This window comes from Paralichthys olivaceus, chromosome 11, assembly GCF_024713975.1.
Source record: "Paralichthys olivaceus isolate ysfri-2021 chromosome 11, ASM2471397v2, whole genome shotgun sequence".
Taxonomy (NCBI): domain Eukaryota; kingdom Metazoa; phylum Chordata; class Actinopteri; order Pleuronectiformes; family Paralichthyidae; genus Paralichthys; species Paralichthys olivaceus.
The window spans coordinates 10,008,500-10,027,650 of NC_091103.1; the positions used below are offsets into that span (position 1 = coordinate 10,008,500).

The 19,151-nt window shown below is 40.2% G+C and overlaps 1 protein-coding gene across 3 annotated transcripts in view; it reads left to right on the forward strand.

The window, feature by feature from the left end:
• Window positions 1-19,151, forward strand: part of kcnab1a (potassium voltage-gated channel subfamily A regulatory beta subunit 1a) — a 98,357-nt gene that overhangs the window by 63,630 nt on the left and 15,576 nt on the right. For all 3 annotated transcript variants that reach the window (XM_020095166.2, XM_020095165.2, XM_020095167.2), the window contains exons 2-3: window positions 4,787-4,830; window positions 14,173-14,210. In XM_020095166.2, coding sequence (XP_019950725.1) covers window positions 4,787-4,830; window positions 14,173-14,210 — 82 coding nt within the window. The remainder of the gene's footprint in view (window positions 1-4,786; window positions 4,831-14,172; window positions 14,211-19,151) is intronic.

The following is a 19,151-nucleotide window of genomic DNA, read 5'->3' on the forward strand; positions in this document are numbered from 1 at the left end:
GTGTGTGCGTGTGCGTGTGCGTGCGTGTGTGTTCAGCTCTAAGCGTCTGCATATCTATGAGGAGCGCTTTGAATGAGGGAGAAGATCACTTTCTCATTCCATCTCCCAAGTGGGGAAATCTTATTTTCTTCCTCTCTGCATCTTTCTCTCCATCACTTCTATTATCCTCTTCACTGCCATCCATCGTGCAATCTATCACAGTAAAGGCTTAAAGAGGGGGGGGGTGCATTGTGTGGGCTCTGCAGTACCCAGGCCTGCCGAGCTTATCTGAGAACAACTATTTGTTCCTTTGTGTCAGTCAACATTGGAGGTGGAAAAAATCAAAAATTGAGCAAAAGACATTATACAAAGTTATAATTGCCCATCAGCTCGAAACGCTGACTTAAGCTTTTGTGACAGAATAGCATACAGATGTGGGCTTCTTCAAACAGTGATGCAGCACTTCTTGTGCCCCGAACAAAATGGATGTGAGTCTAAAGTTGCCTACTTGTTAAATAGCATATGTGGCCCAAATATCCCAAAACAAATTAGGGCCATTTTTTGGCAAACATGCGGTGCTCTTGGCAAGGTGCAATCTGGAGGCGAAACTAAAGTGGCCCATGGTTAACATGGCCCAAATACCACAAAACAAATTCAGGTCACCTTTGGCACCTTTGGTTAACATGCCGTATTGCTATGGCTTACTTGTGGCCCAGATCTAGATTCAGAACAGGAGCGGACAGCCCAAGCTCCATCAGTCCACATGTTATCTGGGTGGGATGTGATATGTGTTGGATGTGGGCCAAATGTGGGCCAAAACAATTTTGCTATGTGGGAGTGAATCCACATTAGCTCGCAGCTGCACTGGAAACTTAAAGACTGTAAATTTTGTGAAGCTGCTCTTGAAATTAAAATGAATCCAGTTTTCATCCTCATTGTTGTGGCATGCAGCTGTAACACTACAGTATTGGGCAATGTGCCAAAACAATAGCAATGAAAACTGATGATAAAATATCTCTTCATCACTTCTTCGCTTGCAGTAAAAGTACTCTGTCCAAATGGGTTGTCAGTTGTTGTATCGCTCATCACAATATGCAGTTTTTTGCTCAGTATAGTGCTCTGTCTGTGTTTTACTCTCACTGCAGCCAAGCTATTCACTTTAGCCCTGAATCATAATCATTCATGGCCGTGGCAGCGACTTCATCATTAATCAGCAGCGGATGCATCCACTGCCTGACTCAGCACCTCAAGTTTCCAGGATCTGAACTCAAAAGATCGCCCTGTTTCAGACGGGCCATAACTTTTGGACATTTAAATATGTATTCATCTTTCCTGAGAAAGAAAAGCTACTGAACATAACTTTTATTGATACCATCTCATTCCTGTTGAGGGACATTGGGGGGAGTGAAGAGCGGCCCAGCAAAATGTGACAAAATATAGAAATATACATTAAACAGGGTTCTTCAACCTACTCCTTTAATGTGTAAGACACTGGAAGTAAGGGGGCGTAAAGTCTGGTCCATGGTTAGTGTTGGTTTAACGACGTTTAGGGAGTGCACTAAATGCTCTTGTATGACATACTTGCATACCGTCACCATCACCTCTGTGGGGTGCATCTAGCCAAACTTGACAATGATTTGTTAGTAGATGGGTTTGAATCTGATGTTGGCATGTTGTTAGTTGCAGGCTCTTTTATTTGCTAACTTTTTGTGAATAAAGTACACAGAATAAAAGCTGTCTTTCCATTTGAATGGAGATAAAGGCTGAGTTGATTCCCTTTGTTGATCTTGTTGCCATTGTAATTTCATTATACAAAATAAATGACCTTATAGTTCAAACATATCGTTGGAGGAGAAGACACCAATCAATCCTGCTTTGTTTCCTTCTTCTATTGTTTAATGCAGTATCAACACTGCAAACAAAAGTAACTCCTGTTACTTGTTGCTCAAGAGCACCTTGTCCTAAATATTTGGCGCCCTCTTCGTATATTTTATAGGTTACAGAGGATCTAATGCATCATTCATAATCGATTTTCTGAGTGTTGCATGATTTTTATGCCTAATTAATCATTCTGATATTGAAGGATGCAGAGGTCACATGTCAGCGATGACTAACCTAAGTGGTTTTGACAGGGGAGTTAAAATGAAAGACAGCTTTAATGATGTTCTCTAATATCACTGAACAAGGCTGAGTCTGTGAATCTCATGGTTTTAATGAGGCCATGCATGTGTTTTCATCAAAAATGCATAAGAACATGAGTTGAAACTTCAAATCCCTTTATATAATTATTGAGTTGGCAATGTTTTAAAGCTGAATTAGTGCATTACCATTGTTTTGCGTTGAGGACAAAGCCCAGTCCAAAGCGACTCTCCCTTAGGGATCTGCTGTTAAAAGTGTTGATAAGGTCCTTTTCAGTAAGAAACATAATTATGAGTAACACAACATAAATAAATGGGGGATTTTGCACCAGAAAATGCACTGTGCCCTGTGAGACTCAAGAACAAACCATCTTTAGTTTCCAGTTGGATTGTATATGTGCTGATGAGGTGTTTCAAGTTGCACTGACCTCAATTATGGTACAAGTAAATCTGTATTCCCCTGCGATAATACAACATGTACCCAGTGTTGTACAGAACGCTCTCTTTTGTTGTGGTAAAGATAGCAAGTTTAGAAATAAAAACGATGACGTAGATTTTTATTTGAGATCGGCTCTTGAGTACACTCTCTAAATAAGATTCCTGAGCAAGCATATTAGTGCTGAGTAAAGATATGAGAAACTCCGCCCCCAGGAAAACTGTGCCATCTCCTGTCATGATGAATCTGAGCAGAGGTTTTAGCTTTGCACCTGCTTTTGTGTGTGTGTGTGTACTCATCCCTCACAAAGACCGAGTCTCATGAAACTGACAGGACAATAACAGTACCTCAGGTTTGACTGGACATGGCAGGGACCTGCCAGTCTATCAACTGCGCTAAAACTGGACGGACAACCTGTAATCTGAGTGTCAAGTCGAGTAAATGTAGTTTTTCAGAGGACTTTTACCAACAAAACATGATGACCACAGTGTTATACAGAGAAACGAGTGACGCAGCAAGTTGAAGGTGCACTAATCAATGTGCAAATCAACAATGAAGCTGCTGGGGTTGTTGTTTGTTCCAAAAATCTGCCTCACGTGGTGGAGAAACAGGTTGACATGCAGATTTGTTGTCAATGAAGCATCACTAGTTTACGGTTGGTCGTTACTACGATGTAGAACCCAAAAGATTTCCACACGCTGCTTCTCAGATGCTTTGGTGTCATGATTGTCCACTCGGGACGGCTTTGCTCGCTAGCGTCCTCTATTTGCGAAGCAAAATAACGTAACATTACTGGCTCACTTTACTGTTAGGTCATGAGGGAATGCAATTGCTCAAGTTGATAGTGATCGCCCTCTGCTGGATCATGAGGTAAGCTACTTCAGACAGTCTGATGAGCTTCTCGACTGGATATCTTGAATTTGAAAGGTCATTACGACATTAAAATTTTGAATAAAAATACTGTTACATTTTTAAGTCAAATGTGGATCCTTCAAACTCCCTGATATCAGCCCAGCTCTATTAAGCTCTTTAGCTTTTTTCAGCTCAGTCTTCTGGTCTTTAAACAAAGCCTTCATATAAAGATTGTTCCCCACTTCCGCCAGTTGTACTATAACTAAGCTAAAATATCTTGGATGCTAGTGCCGCCATGTTGCACTTTTGTGCAATAGCCACCAGGGGGTGGAGCGTTTAACACCAAAAGACAGATATTTTCCTGAGAACAGGACAATGACTATTGGATTCAGATTTGTCAAGTGGACACAAACACTGCTCCAATTGATAGATACATCTCCAGGTGTATCTGCTGGATGTGCAAACAGAACACTGTAGCCAAATTAACTTTATAATGTGATGTTAATCATTTGTAAGTGGGTCTTAAGCTAATCTGCGTAAAGGATCGATGATTTGAGCCGCTATAGACACTATAGTCAGTATGTCCTTGATTTAGTGGGTTACTAAGGATGCAAAGACAGCATGTGGGTGTATAGTGTAGAAGGACAGGCTGATTATTGTATGCATACAGGGAGAGTGTGTGGTGTTAATGACACAGCTAATGAGGCCATTAGCAAGCAAATAAGATGTGTTTAATATCTATAGTGCACACAAACACACACACAAACGCTTCATCTCCGTCCTGCAACAAACAAGTTCTCACTCTATTTCTTTTGCATACAATCCTCACTATTTTATGTCATGGATCCATGTCATGGATTTGTTCAGATTGGTTTATTATGTTAGTGTTTTCCATTTTATTCAATCAGTGAGTTGGTTTTTTTTCTTTACATCCTGTTTCTCCCTGCATCACAACCTGGTGTTTTTCTCTTCCCTGCTGATGAGACAGTACCATTACCATTTTGTTCTGCTCTGAGGCGCACACACACACACACACACACTGTGTTGCAGCACCTGTCTATAGGTTCAGGAAAGTGAAATTCACTTTCCTTTCAAGGAGCAATCGGGCAGACAGAAGTGCTGTCGAGCCGTCATGTGATTATATCAGAGGTAAAGCCACATCCATCCTCTTGTAAAAATGAAAGGCCTGCTTGTTAAGGGCACTGCACTATCCTCTTGACACCATGCTCCATTTTAGTTTCTAACGGCTGATCCTTATTCTTTTAACATGTCGCCGAACTTGGTTGCTCAATTTCATCACTGGATCCTTTACCTTACTTGGTTATATATGTGTGTGTAAGGTTACTGTGTGTGATCTGATTCCTCTTTTCTGTTTTTACAGGAATCTGGGAAAGTCAGGACTCCGAGTATCGTGCTTAGGACTGGGTGAGTAGACTCTGTACTCTCCTTCATGACCCACGTTGCAATTGTCCATACAAATCACACAAATAATTCAAATTGTTGATTGTTGCAGTAGGTCATTAAAACGCTCAATTAAGAAACTTGTTAAAACCTGACAAAGTAATTCATTCTGCTACGGAGATTACATGTTTATGTTTAGCGCACATCTACAGGCTCTCATCACTGCTTTCTTTTAGTTTTTTTTCATATTTGCGTCACGATCTGATGTTGGTATGGTTTCATTTGACTTTTTATATTTGATATTTGTACGTTAGGATATTAAAAACCTTTTATCTTAAAGTGACTAAAATAGTAAATAAAAGAGAGCATGAATTTGAACTAAAATGGTGTCAGGGACAGATTTGTGGTGCCATGCAGAGCTTTAGTTTTTCAGGGTGTAATACGTGACTCTGAGGCCACCTCTGAGAGCTGCAGCCCCAGGTGGTTCATGGTACACTGAGAGGTTGAAGTCAGACTGGCTGAGCCGTACAGAGCAGAAAAGGTCAACATAATGCCAGCTGCCTGCCACATGTTGAGCCCAGGGCGGACATGGAGCTGGCAGGGGAGGAGAGGAAGAGAGAGGGCAAAGCTCAATGGTGTTTCACTGATTAAATTCAAGGACCAGTGCCAACAAACAAGAGGATAATTGTGTATGTGCATGCACGTGTGCACGTGAAGCATTCATTCCACCTTAGAAAAGTCCATTGTTAAAAACCGACAGTCACAGCCTCATATGCTTGACTTACAGTGCAGCAGACTGAAAATCCATGAAATACAAATTAAGTTGAGTTAAGTTGTGATTGTGACATTTGTTTCTGTTTGTCGTCGGTTGTGTAAATCACAGCCCGGAGGAGATGTAACTGTCGCAGTCTTTAAAGAGACAATCTGCAACTGCATGATGATGCCCCCAGAGAAACACAGTTTCACCAGAAAATTGCCTAATTTACATAATGGTTTAATCGACCTCTTTTTCACGGAAATGTACTTTTATTTTATGCTTTTCAGAATTCTCACAGTCTGTTTCACACAAGGCAACATGCTGAAACTAATCCAGAGATTTAGGCCGGTTGTCAAGTTGTAACTGCTTTAGTTTGACATCAAAGTGTTAAACTTTTGTAGCCGCTGTTAATAAACCACTAAGAAACTACTGCATCTCTGCATCTCTGCTCACTGTCTTACAGCTGCAATGTGAATCAGGACCACAGGCTGCTTTTAAAACTTTGAAATGAGTAAACTTCACTCGTTTTGCAGATGATATCCAAAGCAACTTCCAAGTGATAGGCAACACTAAAATCAGTGTTCAATAAGAAAAACAAGGGAAAAAAGTAGACGGTCAGTGCTTGTTAGGCATGTTGGGGTGTAAGGATACATACTACTATGTTTCAGTTTGAAAGTGCATCAACCCTGCTTTAGATACGGCTGGCGTCCACACTACTCCAGAGTTTTCGAGCCACTTAAACAGAGAAGTTTGGAAACGCTGCTAGCCCTATTTTAGCCAGAGGTCGATGAGCAGCGGAGTGACATGTGCCATGTCAGACTGATTGACAACAAAAACGTGCCTAAACTCTGTGGAGGGTTTCAGAGTGTGAAGGGAGACCTGCTGGAAGTGGACTGCAGTAGTTGAAGCAACTTGGCAAACTTAGTTGGCTGATTTTTTGAAGAAAGTTATGCAACATCAAGTTGACCTTGACATGGATTGGCTGGTGAACAAAATACTTCATGACGGGAAAAGTGATAAATAATTTGCTTTGGCTCTGAAGATTCAGAACAACACTGCTGAAGTGAACTTGAGCAAAGCAAGACACTGTCACAAAAGAAGATAAATAATTTTGTGACATTCTAGATCTAAGAACCTAAATTCAACTTTAAATTATTTCAGTTTTCTTCTGCTCTATAGTAGAGAGCCACACCATGGGGTTCTTTTCTGTTCAATATGCTTTCAGATCAGCCAACTTTTCCTTTTGAATGGTGTAAGTTTTTGCTGTTGATTTAAAATTGTAATTGAGTTTGAGCAGAAGATCTGTTTCTTTTCAGTTTATTACTGTTCTGCTATTTGATCGTTTTCTAGTCAGCTGCATTTATTCACATTTAACTCACATAATCAAATGTGTGCAGCTGAGGAAGTTAATCCAAGATTCTGGAGAATGTTTTTACTGAAGTAGCTTCTATATGCTCGGCTCCTTTGCTGTGTGCTAATGCAGCAGAGAATCTGTACATGAGGATGAATTAACATTCAACACTCGCTGTCATTGTCCCAGAGACAGAGGTCGGAGGGAGGGGTGATGAGGCGAGAACTGGGAAAACAAAGAGTATAAAGGAAAAATGATCCATGCACTGTATATAAAAATGGACGGAAAGGGACATATTCAATATTCAAGACATCTTGATACCATACATGAATTAAGACTTTAAGGTTGAAAAATAATGGAATTTACAGTAAAAACTTAGACCAAGAAAACACAGTCAAAATATAAAAAAATATATAAATATGTACGTACAAGGAATTCAAAATAGACAGAGAGTAAACCGTTCTAAAATAAAGTATCTAATCCTCACAGCTGTGAATTTTGCAATTCCTGTTCTCTGCTATTTTTCCCTACTGATTTCTTCATTGAAAGTGTTATTAACACTTTTTAAATTGCTTCCCGGAGGATGGAAAAACAATAACTATAATGAGAAATTTAGAAGGTAAAATAAACCCAATAGGGATGCATTTTGCTGATTATATATTTTTATCATGTAAAAACAAATAAAAATTATTACTTTACTAAACATTAGCCTTGTATTACTCCCTCTTTACCCTGGCAGCACTTCAGACTGGGAATTAATTTCACTCTGACTAGTTAAAATGTTTTATAGCACAGAGCCAAATTCTCAAAGTCAATTTGATCTCACATTCATGTAGAACACAATTAAATTACATGCATCTGAAAATGTCACATAAGTGCAAGCCCCTCACTGGTTAATTGAAAGTGATTTAAAAAAACCTGGTTATCTTGACAGAGAGGCTAGGAGGGGGGATTAATTGATAAGTAAAGTGATTATTGAATTCATCATGGCCGCTCAGCACAGGCAGTGTGCTCCTGCTGATAATTCACTGTCTCCTCTTACACTGCAAACTGCCGACGGAGCGACTGCAGGGAGGTCTGCAGTGGCGTCACTCTGCTGCCTCCAGCAGTGCTCACTGGTGGACTGTTTGTGTGTGTGGCTGACAAAAGGGGAAAAGAGGTTGATGCAGAAGTTAATGATCATCAACACCGTCTGAAACTTAAACCTTGTTCCTGTCCTCTCACTTTCTCATGCCCCTTGCCCTTTCAACTGTATTTTTTCCTGAATGCAATGATGCGGCAAAGATAATGAATTCTTGAAATACAATCCTGCAGTGTAGAGGAGAAGGCAGCAGGAGGACAGACCTCTGCATGTTGTCAGACTGGTGCTTCTGCAAGAGATAAAAAGAGCAGACCTCTACTTCTACCACACTTACTTCACTCTAATCTGTGTTCCACTTTGTCTTGTACTTTAACCTCATCCTTTATAATCTTATTTTATCGGCCACTGCACAAAGTCACAGTACTGAGGGGATCAGGCAACCTAAGCCTGCTGTACTTTCAGTGTCTTTATAATTTTAATCTAAACTAGTGCAGTACCTGTTCTAAACCTGCCTGTTTAGAATGGTCTGTTTGCTTGGCCAATACACATGCAAAGTGTGAAGTCAATGAGATGAGCAGTTCTCGAGAGATATACATTCCACATACAGACAGACATAGATTTCTGAAATTATTAGATAGATACATTCAATTTTTAACTCTAATCACAGCCAACTACCATTGATTTTATTGAACAAGCTGTGGTTGATCATCTTGGAGGAGAATTTTGCAGCATGTGGATATTTTATAAACTGTAAAGTCAAATCTTATACAAAGATAAGAACCCTTATTAATCCACTGTGAAATGTGCCATGCTTCAGCAGCAAAGGGGATAGTGAAAATAGACACTCAGTATGAGAAATAAACAAATAAAGGTACAATATAAACATAATATCCAAAAAACAGTGTTGCAAATATGTGAAATTGAAATTCCATGGATGGAAGAATTATTATTGCACAGTTAAATTAGCTGAAAACCTGAGATATATCAGGTGCATTTGGTTAACTAGACACAGAGCTGATTGTAGTTCAACAGCAGCAGGAAGGAACGACCTGTGAGACCTCTACTTCAGACACTTGAGGAATCAGTCTCACTGAGGGGGCTGTCCAGCTCTGTGATGGTGTTCTGCAGGAGATGGGACTGGTTCTCCATCAGAAATTATTGTTTCGCTATTGTTCTCCTCCTACCACCTCCACAGGGTCAGTGGGTTATCCCTGGACCAAATTGGCCTTCCTTATGAGTCTGTCTCTTTCTGCCAGCATTTGAGATGCTGCTTCTCCAGCATCCACTCTAAAGAAGATGGCTGATGCCACCACAATATTGAAGCTAATACTCTTTCTCATATTGTGTCAAAAGAGAAACATGCTATTTTTGTGCTTTGTTGAATTGTAAGGTGTTTGGGTTTTATCTGCTCTATGTTAGCAGAGGACTGTAGCTGAAAAAGTGGATAAAACAGATATAACAAGAGACAAAGTCAATTCAAGTAGAACTGTTGTGAAGAAATCAATAGAACTTGAAGGGGGAGTACAATAGACAAGGGAATGCAACACAACTAAAAATAGGCTGTGTGTGTTTGTGTGCGTGTGTGTGAGAGAGAGTTTGTGTACCATGTATGCTCTATAAAAATAAAAGAAGCCATACATTCTTCAAACAAACACAGAAAACAAAACGCACACAGAGTGTGAGAGGCATAATTCTCACCTCTAAAAATGACAGCAGACATTATTTGCTCTCATCCTTTCAAAATAAAATAAAACGTGAATATTCTTCATCCAGAGTCTTTAAAATTGCTTTAAGCACAACAAAACAAACACTTAACATTAATATATATAAATAGACACATAACATTGCGCAACATCCCTCGTTCAATTTTCAATCAGGAACCCCACCCCCCAAATACATCATACATATAATGAATTCATTATTGCTTATAGCTCATGAAAGAACCACTATGTTAGAAATGTCCAACTGTCAAATTCAAACTTCAAATATGTCACTGCTTTCCCTTCCCCTGTGGCAAATTCTGACTCGCCATGAGGCACCCTGGGACATATCCTGGTGGGCCCCTGCACCAGTGGGCTGATGGAACGTCAACAAATCCATAAATCTTTTTGTGGCCCTGTCGATCTCTTTACTGGCCATTGTGCACCTGTCATTCTGGAACTGCATGTGGAACTAGGCTCACTGGCCACTTACAACCAAGTTTCAAACCTCCCATTAAGCTCACGTTAGCTTCAATAAATCTGGCACATGTTGCCAAACCTGCATAGATTTGGGAGAAATATTTTCCACACAGCTTTGGTGTGTATGGTAGGGTTGTTTTCTTCTTTCTTCTATTGTCTGACTCACAGTCTGCTCAGTCACAGAGACGCGAAAGATTTAGTGAAAACAGTAGAAGTGATTGAGAGGCGGAGGAATGCAAGAGAGAGGAGGAGCATCTGTGGCTGAGCATGAGGAGTGGACGAATGTAGTGGAAAAGATGGCTGCTTGCAGTTATAGCTTCCTCATCCTCTCATGTTGGAATGAGAGCAGACACTACGCTAACTCGCTTGAGTCTGGAGGTAGAAAGTGACGTTATAGCCTGGGGCGAGGCGGCTGCCAACTTCAGTCGATATGTATACTATCGTGTCTATCATGTCATTTGATCATCACATTCAAGTTGAAATATTTGATATTTGTATTTTGCCCTTGATTTTAAAACCAAACATTAATGAACACTAATATATGAAATTACCATGAGGTCATTTTAGAAATGTAAGCAGCAAAACCTTTAAAATTTGCATTGTGAAAGTCAACCACACACAACGATGCTGGCTTCTTCGGTATTTCCAAAACAAGTACACCGCAGCACTTGTAGTTACTTTAGCCAGTACTTCTCCTCTCCTCTCCTCTCTTCCGCTGGCTTCCCTCAGTGTCTCCACAACATGTACAATGCAGCAACTGTAGTTGCTTCAGCTGGTGGTCCTCCTCTCTTCTGGAGGAGAACAGAGGAATACTCACTGGTTGTATTTATTTGCGTTACTTGCTCCTAACGTGTTAAGAAAATTGTTAAAATTTGCGTCATGTTTGGAATGCAGCAGCAGACAATGTCAAAAGTGTTACGTCTTCACCTTCTGTCGATAATCTTGGTTAGTTTAAAAATAAAATACTCACATATTGTCCCTTAATAGTTTATTCTCAGGTCCTTCAGTGGTGTAAAATTGTGGCTATTCAAAGATGAGGTTTCCCTAAATAAGCCAGGTCGATCTATATTTATTGTTTGTGTGTCTTTTCTAGATAAATCTATAGTTACACGGTTAACCAGCTCAGAGATGTACTGCACCATTTTATTGAAGCTGGAAGTACACAAACATGACTCAGCCTTCTATCTGTGGGCAGACGAGCTGAAAACTGCTGAAAAACAGAGTTAGGAGGTCAGTTAAAGAGAGACACCAGAGATAAATGTTTCATCTAAATGTGTGCCATCTATCACGCTGCCAGGCGCAGGACCGGATTCAAGACTCAACATCCAAGTTAAAAGGACTCGCACAAAGCAGAAAGGAAAAAAATCACCTCTTGCCAAACCCGAAACTGTATCTGATCTCTCTCGCTCATTTATATCCCCATGTTCCTTCAGTTTTATTCCATCTCTCCAATTTTTCTTCCTCGTGTAGTCAGGTTCATGTCTGTTTTGTCTCGTCTCTTTAGCCCTCACAAGTTAAGTGCTTGACATGTGTAGAAACAGGCAGAAATATCATAAGGGATGCATGATATGGATTTTTCAGGCCGATACTGATAACTGATAATTACATGCTTCACACGGCCGATACTGATAATAATTTCACGTTTCTTTATAAGAAGCTCATAGACTGTAGTTTATGCACACCTGAGGGTAAAATTGCAAATTATAGTAAGTAAATATGGATGAATTAATATTCTATTGAATATCAACAACAAAAACAGTTCTGACTCAGTTCTGAGTGTTCGTTTAGTTTTTTGTGTCAAATTCATCAGAAAACTTCAAACAACTTTAGGTGGAGGAGGAACATTTCTTCTTCAAAAGATTATTTTACAAATAAGACATGTCAATGTATTAGAGTAGTAATTCAGATAAAATAATGTGCATTATAAGTTCAGTTTCAAAATTCAAGCTCAAATTCAGTCTGTGGCATTAAGCTTATATCTGTAAACCCCTCACACTGTAAACGGTTCAGATCAGCCTTCAATCAGCAATAAACCTGCGATCGATTGAATCAGAAATTCTCCTCTACTGTGTTAGTCAGTTAGTCTGGATCTACATGTTGACTCAAGCACCTTTCACTTTAATGATATCAGATTCACTATTGTTGCATAGCAACATTATGTGCCACTTCTGGCACTTCCCACCAGCAGCTGCTGGGAAAAGAAAATAAGCAGTTTGTTGTTGACAGGTCAATTTCCATCAAACAGAAAAGTCAGTTAAATGTAGAGGATAAGAGCAGAGGCCTGGACATTAGAGCTCTGCAGGGTTTTCATCCCACGCTGAGTCTCCCGCTCACACAAAAAGCTCAGAGCTGCGACCGGACATCGTCAGCTGTGATTACATTTCCACCACCCTGGAGATGGCTTGAAGGACGGATTTAACACACACAAACACACACTCACGTGGATTTACACACCAGCACATGTACAAGAAACAACCAAGTAAATAACACACAACCCCATGCACACACTATAATAGTGACTGTACTCTAGGTACAGATAAAGCGTATAGTGCCATATTAGTGGTGTTAACAATGTCCAAAATAAATGTCCAACTCCCCTCAGCTGAAAAGTTAGATTATGATTCTGCTGATGCTGCAGCTTTCTGCTCCTTATTAACTTAAGATAATAATATACTTATGCACCAACAGATCCAATTTATTCTCAGCCTTGTCATGTGTAAATTCACCTCAGTGGAGTTGATGCTATTGCAGTATATGAAATAATGAGCTATGCTGTATTGTAACGTCCTGCCAGTTGAAATGAGCAGTGCTTAAATGTCCCCCGTCTCTGAGGTGTACGTCGGTTTGTTTAAGGACAGTTGAGGAGCGGAGGTGAAGAGAGTCATAGGCAGAAGTGTAATTTGCTGTGGAAGTGTGGGAACTAAAGGACATCGGATGGGAGAAAGACAGAGAAGATTCAACAGAGATAAAACAGAGAAAGACTCATGGCCTGAAGGGACTTAATGAGAACTCTTAATCTGCTAGAGGGGTTGTGTTATTTTTCTCAAAGACAGGAAGCTTAAATACTGTGGATTCTTCTACTTGATTGACCAGATCTTCTATTGGGAAGTTTTAAATTATGAATTCCAAACTGACACATTTGTCTGTGTAAGGGCTTCACAGTCTGTACAGCATATGAACCCTCTCAACTAAAAAGGATGAAACCTCAGGAGAAGATGAACTAAAAATACTTGTAATGGTAAATAATGGGAACCAATTTTGTTGTAACCAAATTTAAGAGTTGAATGATTGATTATGATTTGAACCAAATAATTTAGTGATAAATGCAGTTGGAAGATAAATGGGTGTAATATTTACAAAATATACATCTTGTCCTAATGTCAAATAGAACAAGAATTTCACACCTCCTGCCTGGCAGCATTTAAAGGTTTGCACCAAACATATTTCTGGGAATGGAGGTGTCCCCCTCCTCTCTCCCTCTCCCTTCCTCTCCCTCTGTCTGTCTCTCTGTCTGGCAGAGCGTTAGATAGCTCAAACTGTTTTGACATAATCTGAATGGGAAGCATTTCCTGCCACAACAAAGCCACATACATAATTCAGTGAGGGAATGTGCAGAGGATTTAGTGTCTGCTCTGGTCCAGGTGGTTCAGTCTTTTGTGTGTCGTATCGGCTGTGCTCGTTTGGCAATAAGGAATCTGTCTCATTGGGACTCACTCATCATAAACAGGCATATGTGATAAGTAAGGACAGAGTAAACAGGGGTCCTCCATGATGGTGACAAACAGACAGTGTTAACAGACACTCTCACAAAGTGATCCCTCAGAGCCGCAGCTCTGAACAGGACAGATTCTGCTCCTGGGAACTTGACAGCCTCTTTCAACTGGTGTCACAGCCCAGGATTAGTGTGTCTCCCTCAAATACACACACACTGACAGAAGGATTGATGGGATTGAAATGTTTCCTAATGCTGCAACGTCTCTGTCTCTCCTCCCTGCAGGTACGTGGGTGACATTTGGAGGACAGATAACAGACGAGGTATGAAACTTTTTCTCATGTCGTAATCGTACATTTAACTTTAGTCTCTTTACTTGGAATCGGATATGTGTTGAACATAAACACCTGTACCTAATGTCATAAAGTGCTTGATGTGGTGACAGCCCTTTATACTCTCAGTTTATTCCACTCAGGGAGAACCATTTAAAAACCCACAACAAGGATATGTGCAAGTCTTAAAAAGACTTTGAATTGTGGTTGTGGACTGTTAGGAGACATCACCAAGCTTAAAATACTTATGTGGAAATTAAGTGCGATTGTGATGATGTGCTGCAAGACATTCACACTGCTAACTACAGGAAGCTCATACATAAATGTGTATAAATAATATATATATATATATATATATATATATTCATACAATATTCTGCTTTACCACTGTACTCATCATACGTTCATACTTTGTGTGGAATGTGGTTTTAATAACTTTTTTAAGGATACTCTGTCTGTGCAAGTGTATGTATAACAATTTCTAACCTTAATTTATGGAATTATAGAATCAGATTAACTGATTGATATAAGGACCAAAGGAACTGTATGATCATTAAATGAACATTAATCCTTTTGCACTTTAACAATCTGTCAGATTAGAGCGACACATGAACCACAGAACTGCTGGGGAGACTGTGGAACATCTGTCAAACCATTTATTTCTAACTGAGTGCTGTCACAGTTAACCTTGATCACACCACTAACAGTAGTTGCCTCCCCACCAGCAACAGTCATTGGCCTGAGACATTGTGTTTTCTGGTTGTCCGTCCGTCCGTCCCTGTGAACATGATATCTCAAGAACTCCTTCAGGGAATTTCTTTAAATTTGGCAAAACATTGTGAAAGCATTATTGTAAGAAGTATTTCTTTCAATTTTGGAGCAAATGTTCACTCTGACTCACAAATTAACTGCTTCAATTAAGGTTGCCTCACAAAACATGTTTTTGGCTTCTCAAACATATCTGAAGTCTGTCTTTAGGAAATGTCTTTAAATTGACAGTTGTCACTTGGACTTAAAGATGAACTGATTAGTGGTCAAAGGTCACAATGACATTGCAATATTGTGATTGCAATATGTTCGGAACATCGAGAGGACTAAAACTGCAGTGGTTGGCAGAGGCATACAACCACAGGGCGTTAAATTCTAGATAACATTTGAAATGTCACAACCTTCATAAAGACTTCAGGTGTGATGATTCAGATCATATTGCATGACTCAAATTTATACAACATTGAATTCAAAAGGGGATGAGGGTCGACATGTGTACGTGTGTGGGCTTATGTCTCCTTTACACTCACGTCAATGAACTCTAACATGCTCTGATGTGGCTGCTGGGGTCTCGGTCTTGGTCATCACACACACACACACACAAACACACACACACACACACACACACACACACACACACACACACACACACACACACACACACACTGAGTGTGACACTAAGGGACAAGAGAACAGAGCTCCCCCTGGGTGACAAAGTAGGCTTATGTAAGAGCTTTATTTTTCTTACCTCAGGGCTCAGTGCCATCAACTCGTATCACACACTCAGAGCCTGGCACCCTCCTTTTCTCCGTTATTCTGAGTGTCCCCAGTTCAATGTCACTGTTAACAACCCCTGCACTTCACTCCACCAGGCTGCTCTGCTGTGGAGAACCAGCAGAGAGTCCCTCTCATATATTCTTTTGATTCTTAAAATGTTCATGCTCTCCCTGGTTCAGTGGTTCTCAAACTAGTTTGGTATATCCCCTCCTTCAGAAGCTGAGTAAAGTTTCTCCCCATCCCACAACTTTTATCTTTCATTAACAAAGGTAAGAGGAGCAATCAATGAAATGGATGAATTGGATTTTTCTGAAATAAAGGTTAACTTCATAGCAGCAGCAAACTTGTTTGTTAATCTGTATCCGTTAAACTCAGCCTAAAACAGCCTAAAATGACTCCACAGCTGAACCAGTACTGGCATCGCTGCTGGGTTAAAAAGTCCTCTGTTGTCCTGAATGCCTCTGGTTCAAAGTCACTGTTATCAGATGAACTCTAAATATACTACAAGTCCTCAGCAGAGTTCAGTGTCCTCGTTAAGAAATGCACAACAAATCTGACACACAAACACAGTTAACACCAGTGTGAGGGCTGCACATGCTCCGGCGACAAAAACACACAAAATAAAATAAAATTTTCTGTTAGTGACTTTGTACTATTTCTAATAATACATGGCTAAAATGATATACAAAAATAATAAATATACAATTTAGAACGTTATTAAATGAGAAATATTATGCTCATATTGAGGTTTTTAATTTAAATACATTTTCAGGCTCTAATGTTCAAAAAGCTCATCACGACATTTTACATGTACACAAACAACCTTTGTAACAAACTAAAGGAAAGAAACACTGAAAAGGCAGAATGTGTCTTATTCATCATCTTATAAACCCTGTGAAGTACGATTGTCAAAGTTGTGTCAAGTTTGTTTCACTGAGCAGATTTTCAGACAGAAAGTTCACAGACTGATGGTGGGATGCATGTTCACATTTATCACCGACATTTCTGTCTTTCGAAATGCCCTACAAGGGCTCCGTAAATCTGCAATCCAAATCCAGAGAAGTTGAAGTGTCTGTTAACTTTGATGTGAGTGAGTGTGGTGGAGAGGAGGCTGCTCAGTCAACTGAAATTTGAGTTGTGTGAATTTACTTTTGCTCACGTTTAATTAATGGGAGACCACGGTGGCATCATCATCTGTGACAAGGAGGAACAAGCCAACAGCCCTGCTGTGGAGGACACTGCTGCAAAGAAACCTAAGAACTCCTGGCCAATTAAAATCAGAAAGTATGAGGCAGCATACATTATTACATGGCATGGAAGAGTTTGGGAACCCCTGGTGTAGGTAACAAATAAAGAAGCGTGGCCAACCAGGTAATTCTGCAACTTTCCAGAGGCTCAGTGTTTTTCAGTAGGTAAAGTAGAGTAGAGGTGCAGAGGTGAGTACATGCGTTTTACTGACAGACTGTCACTGCAGTTTTTCCTCCTCTTTCATTCGAAGGCCATCGGTCAAACTCAGTTCATCCAAAATGTCCGGAAGTCAGAGGTGGTCAGAAATCTGAGTCAGCAGCGATGCTTCATCAGCTACACAGGCTTCCTGACCTTGTGAATGTCACGGTGAGTTCTCTCGGACAGTGACTGACCTTTTGGTATCTCCTGAGACTCATCGTGACTGAGCAATCACCAAAGTCCAATCAGTCAGCCTATAAAATCTGACACCAGTGCCCTCTCTGCTCCCTGTCTGTGACTGTCATCTCCTCTGTGTCGCCACAACAGCATCTCCTGCATCTTTCTCACCCTCCATAAAAAACGGTGTATTACTCACCATTTCCTTTTTTTTAATCCTCGTAACCTTTTTTTTTACCTCATTCATGCAACATTTAACCCACCTCTATCCTCCATCTGTCCTCTTACCTCTTTGCTCCCCCTTTTTTTAAATGATCCTCCAGCAGTTTTGACAGAGATTGTCTCCCACGTGCAGAGACCAGATAGAGCAAGAACATCTCTGTCATCACTCTTTCCCAAATCTCTCTCCTCAACTGACCCATCCTGCTTTTGTAACCTCTCCATTATCCATGCTCCATCTTTTCATTCTGCTCTGTTTGCCTTAATGGCCGCCCCGGACTTGGAGACTGAATGAGCCATTTCAGAAAGTTGCTCTCTCTGTCCTTTACTTTGAAAAGCATCACTTCTGACCCACTTGTCCTCAGCTGTGGATTTCAGTCCCACATCCTGCCTCTTTCAACCTTTGGCCAAAACATTTTTATCTTTTGATGAATAATACAATCTTTGATTCTCCCTTCGCTGTTATTGAGGCCAAAGGGTTCATGGCCTCCAGCTGGTTCTGAATGGTGCAGCTATGTTCCTCAGAGAGCAATAAGTTGTTTGTCACTGCGTTACAAAATATATGAATCCCTGTCAGTGTTTTGCTGATCCGGTGCACTCATATGTATGGCAAGGTCATAAATCAGTACCTTTGTGTGGCAAAGATTTTTTAGATTAGATTTTAGAATTGACTTTTCATGCCAGGAGGCATTGTGTTTTGGGGTTTTCCATCTGTCACAACACAAGAACAACACCTTGAGGCAATTTCTTGAAGTTAGGTTCAAATATTCACTTGGACTTACAGATGAAATGATTAGATTTTAGTGGTGACAGGGCAAAGGTAATGGTGACCTAACTAAACTGGCTTTTCATCTTGTGAGTGCAACATCTCAGGAACCCTGTTTTTGCCTTGTGAACGTGTTACCTTAAAGGAATAGTTCACAGAAAAATGAAAATTCAATCATCATCCACTCACCACTATGCTGATGGAGGGTTGTGTGAAGTGTTTGAGTCCATAAAAACCCTTCAGGGGTAAACTTTGTTGCAGCAGAATTCAACTTCCAGGCATACACACAAAGCCAGACATACAGATCCAATGCACAAATGTAAATACAAACACATTTGCAGCATGCAGAAAAACCCATAACGCAAAATGCAGGCAAATTCACTTAAAGCTCTCATGTGATAAAGCTCAACATGGGAGGATATTGGATCCTGGTCAGATGATTTATTGTTTACGTGTCTGCAGAAATATGGAAGAATCTCTGCACGTTGCAAAAATGCCTCACAAACACACAGATGCACAAATGCACACACGCCATTTATAAAGCACGAGCACTTATTAACCAAAGAGGAATGAGCTGATGCTACTGTGGAATTGTTATTTTCACAGACAATTACACAGGGATCCCACTTCCTCAGTAAGTTAATACATCAACAGAATTACAAGAAAACTGCACAAGCTCATTTTGAACATTTAAGATCAAGACGACATCTTGAGTGCTCTGCTGCTGCTACATATTCAAACAGGACACACTGTGTACACAGCATTTATCACATCCAGTT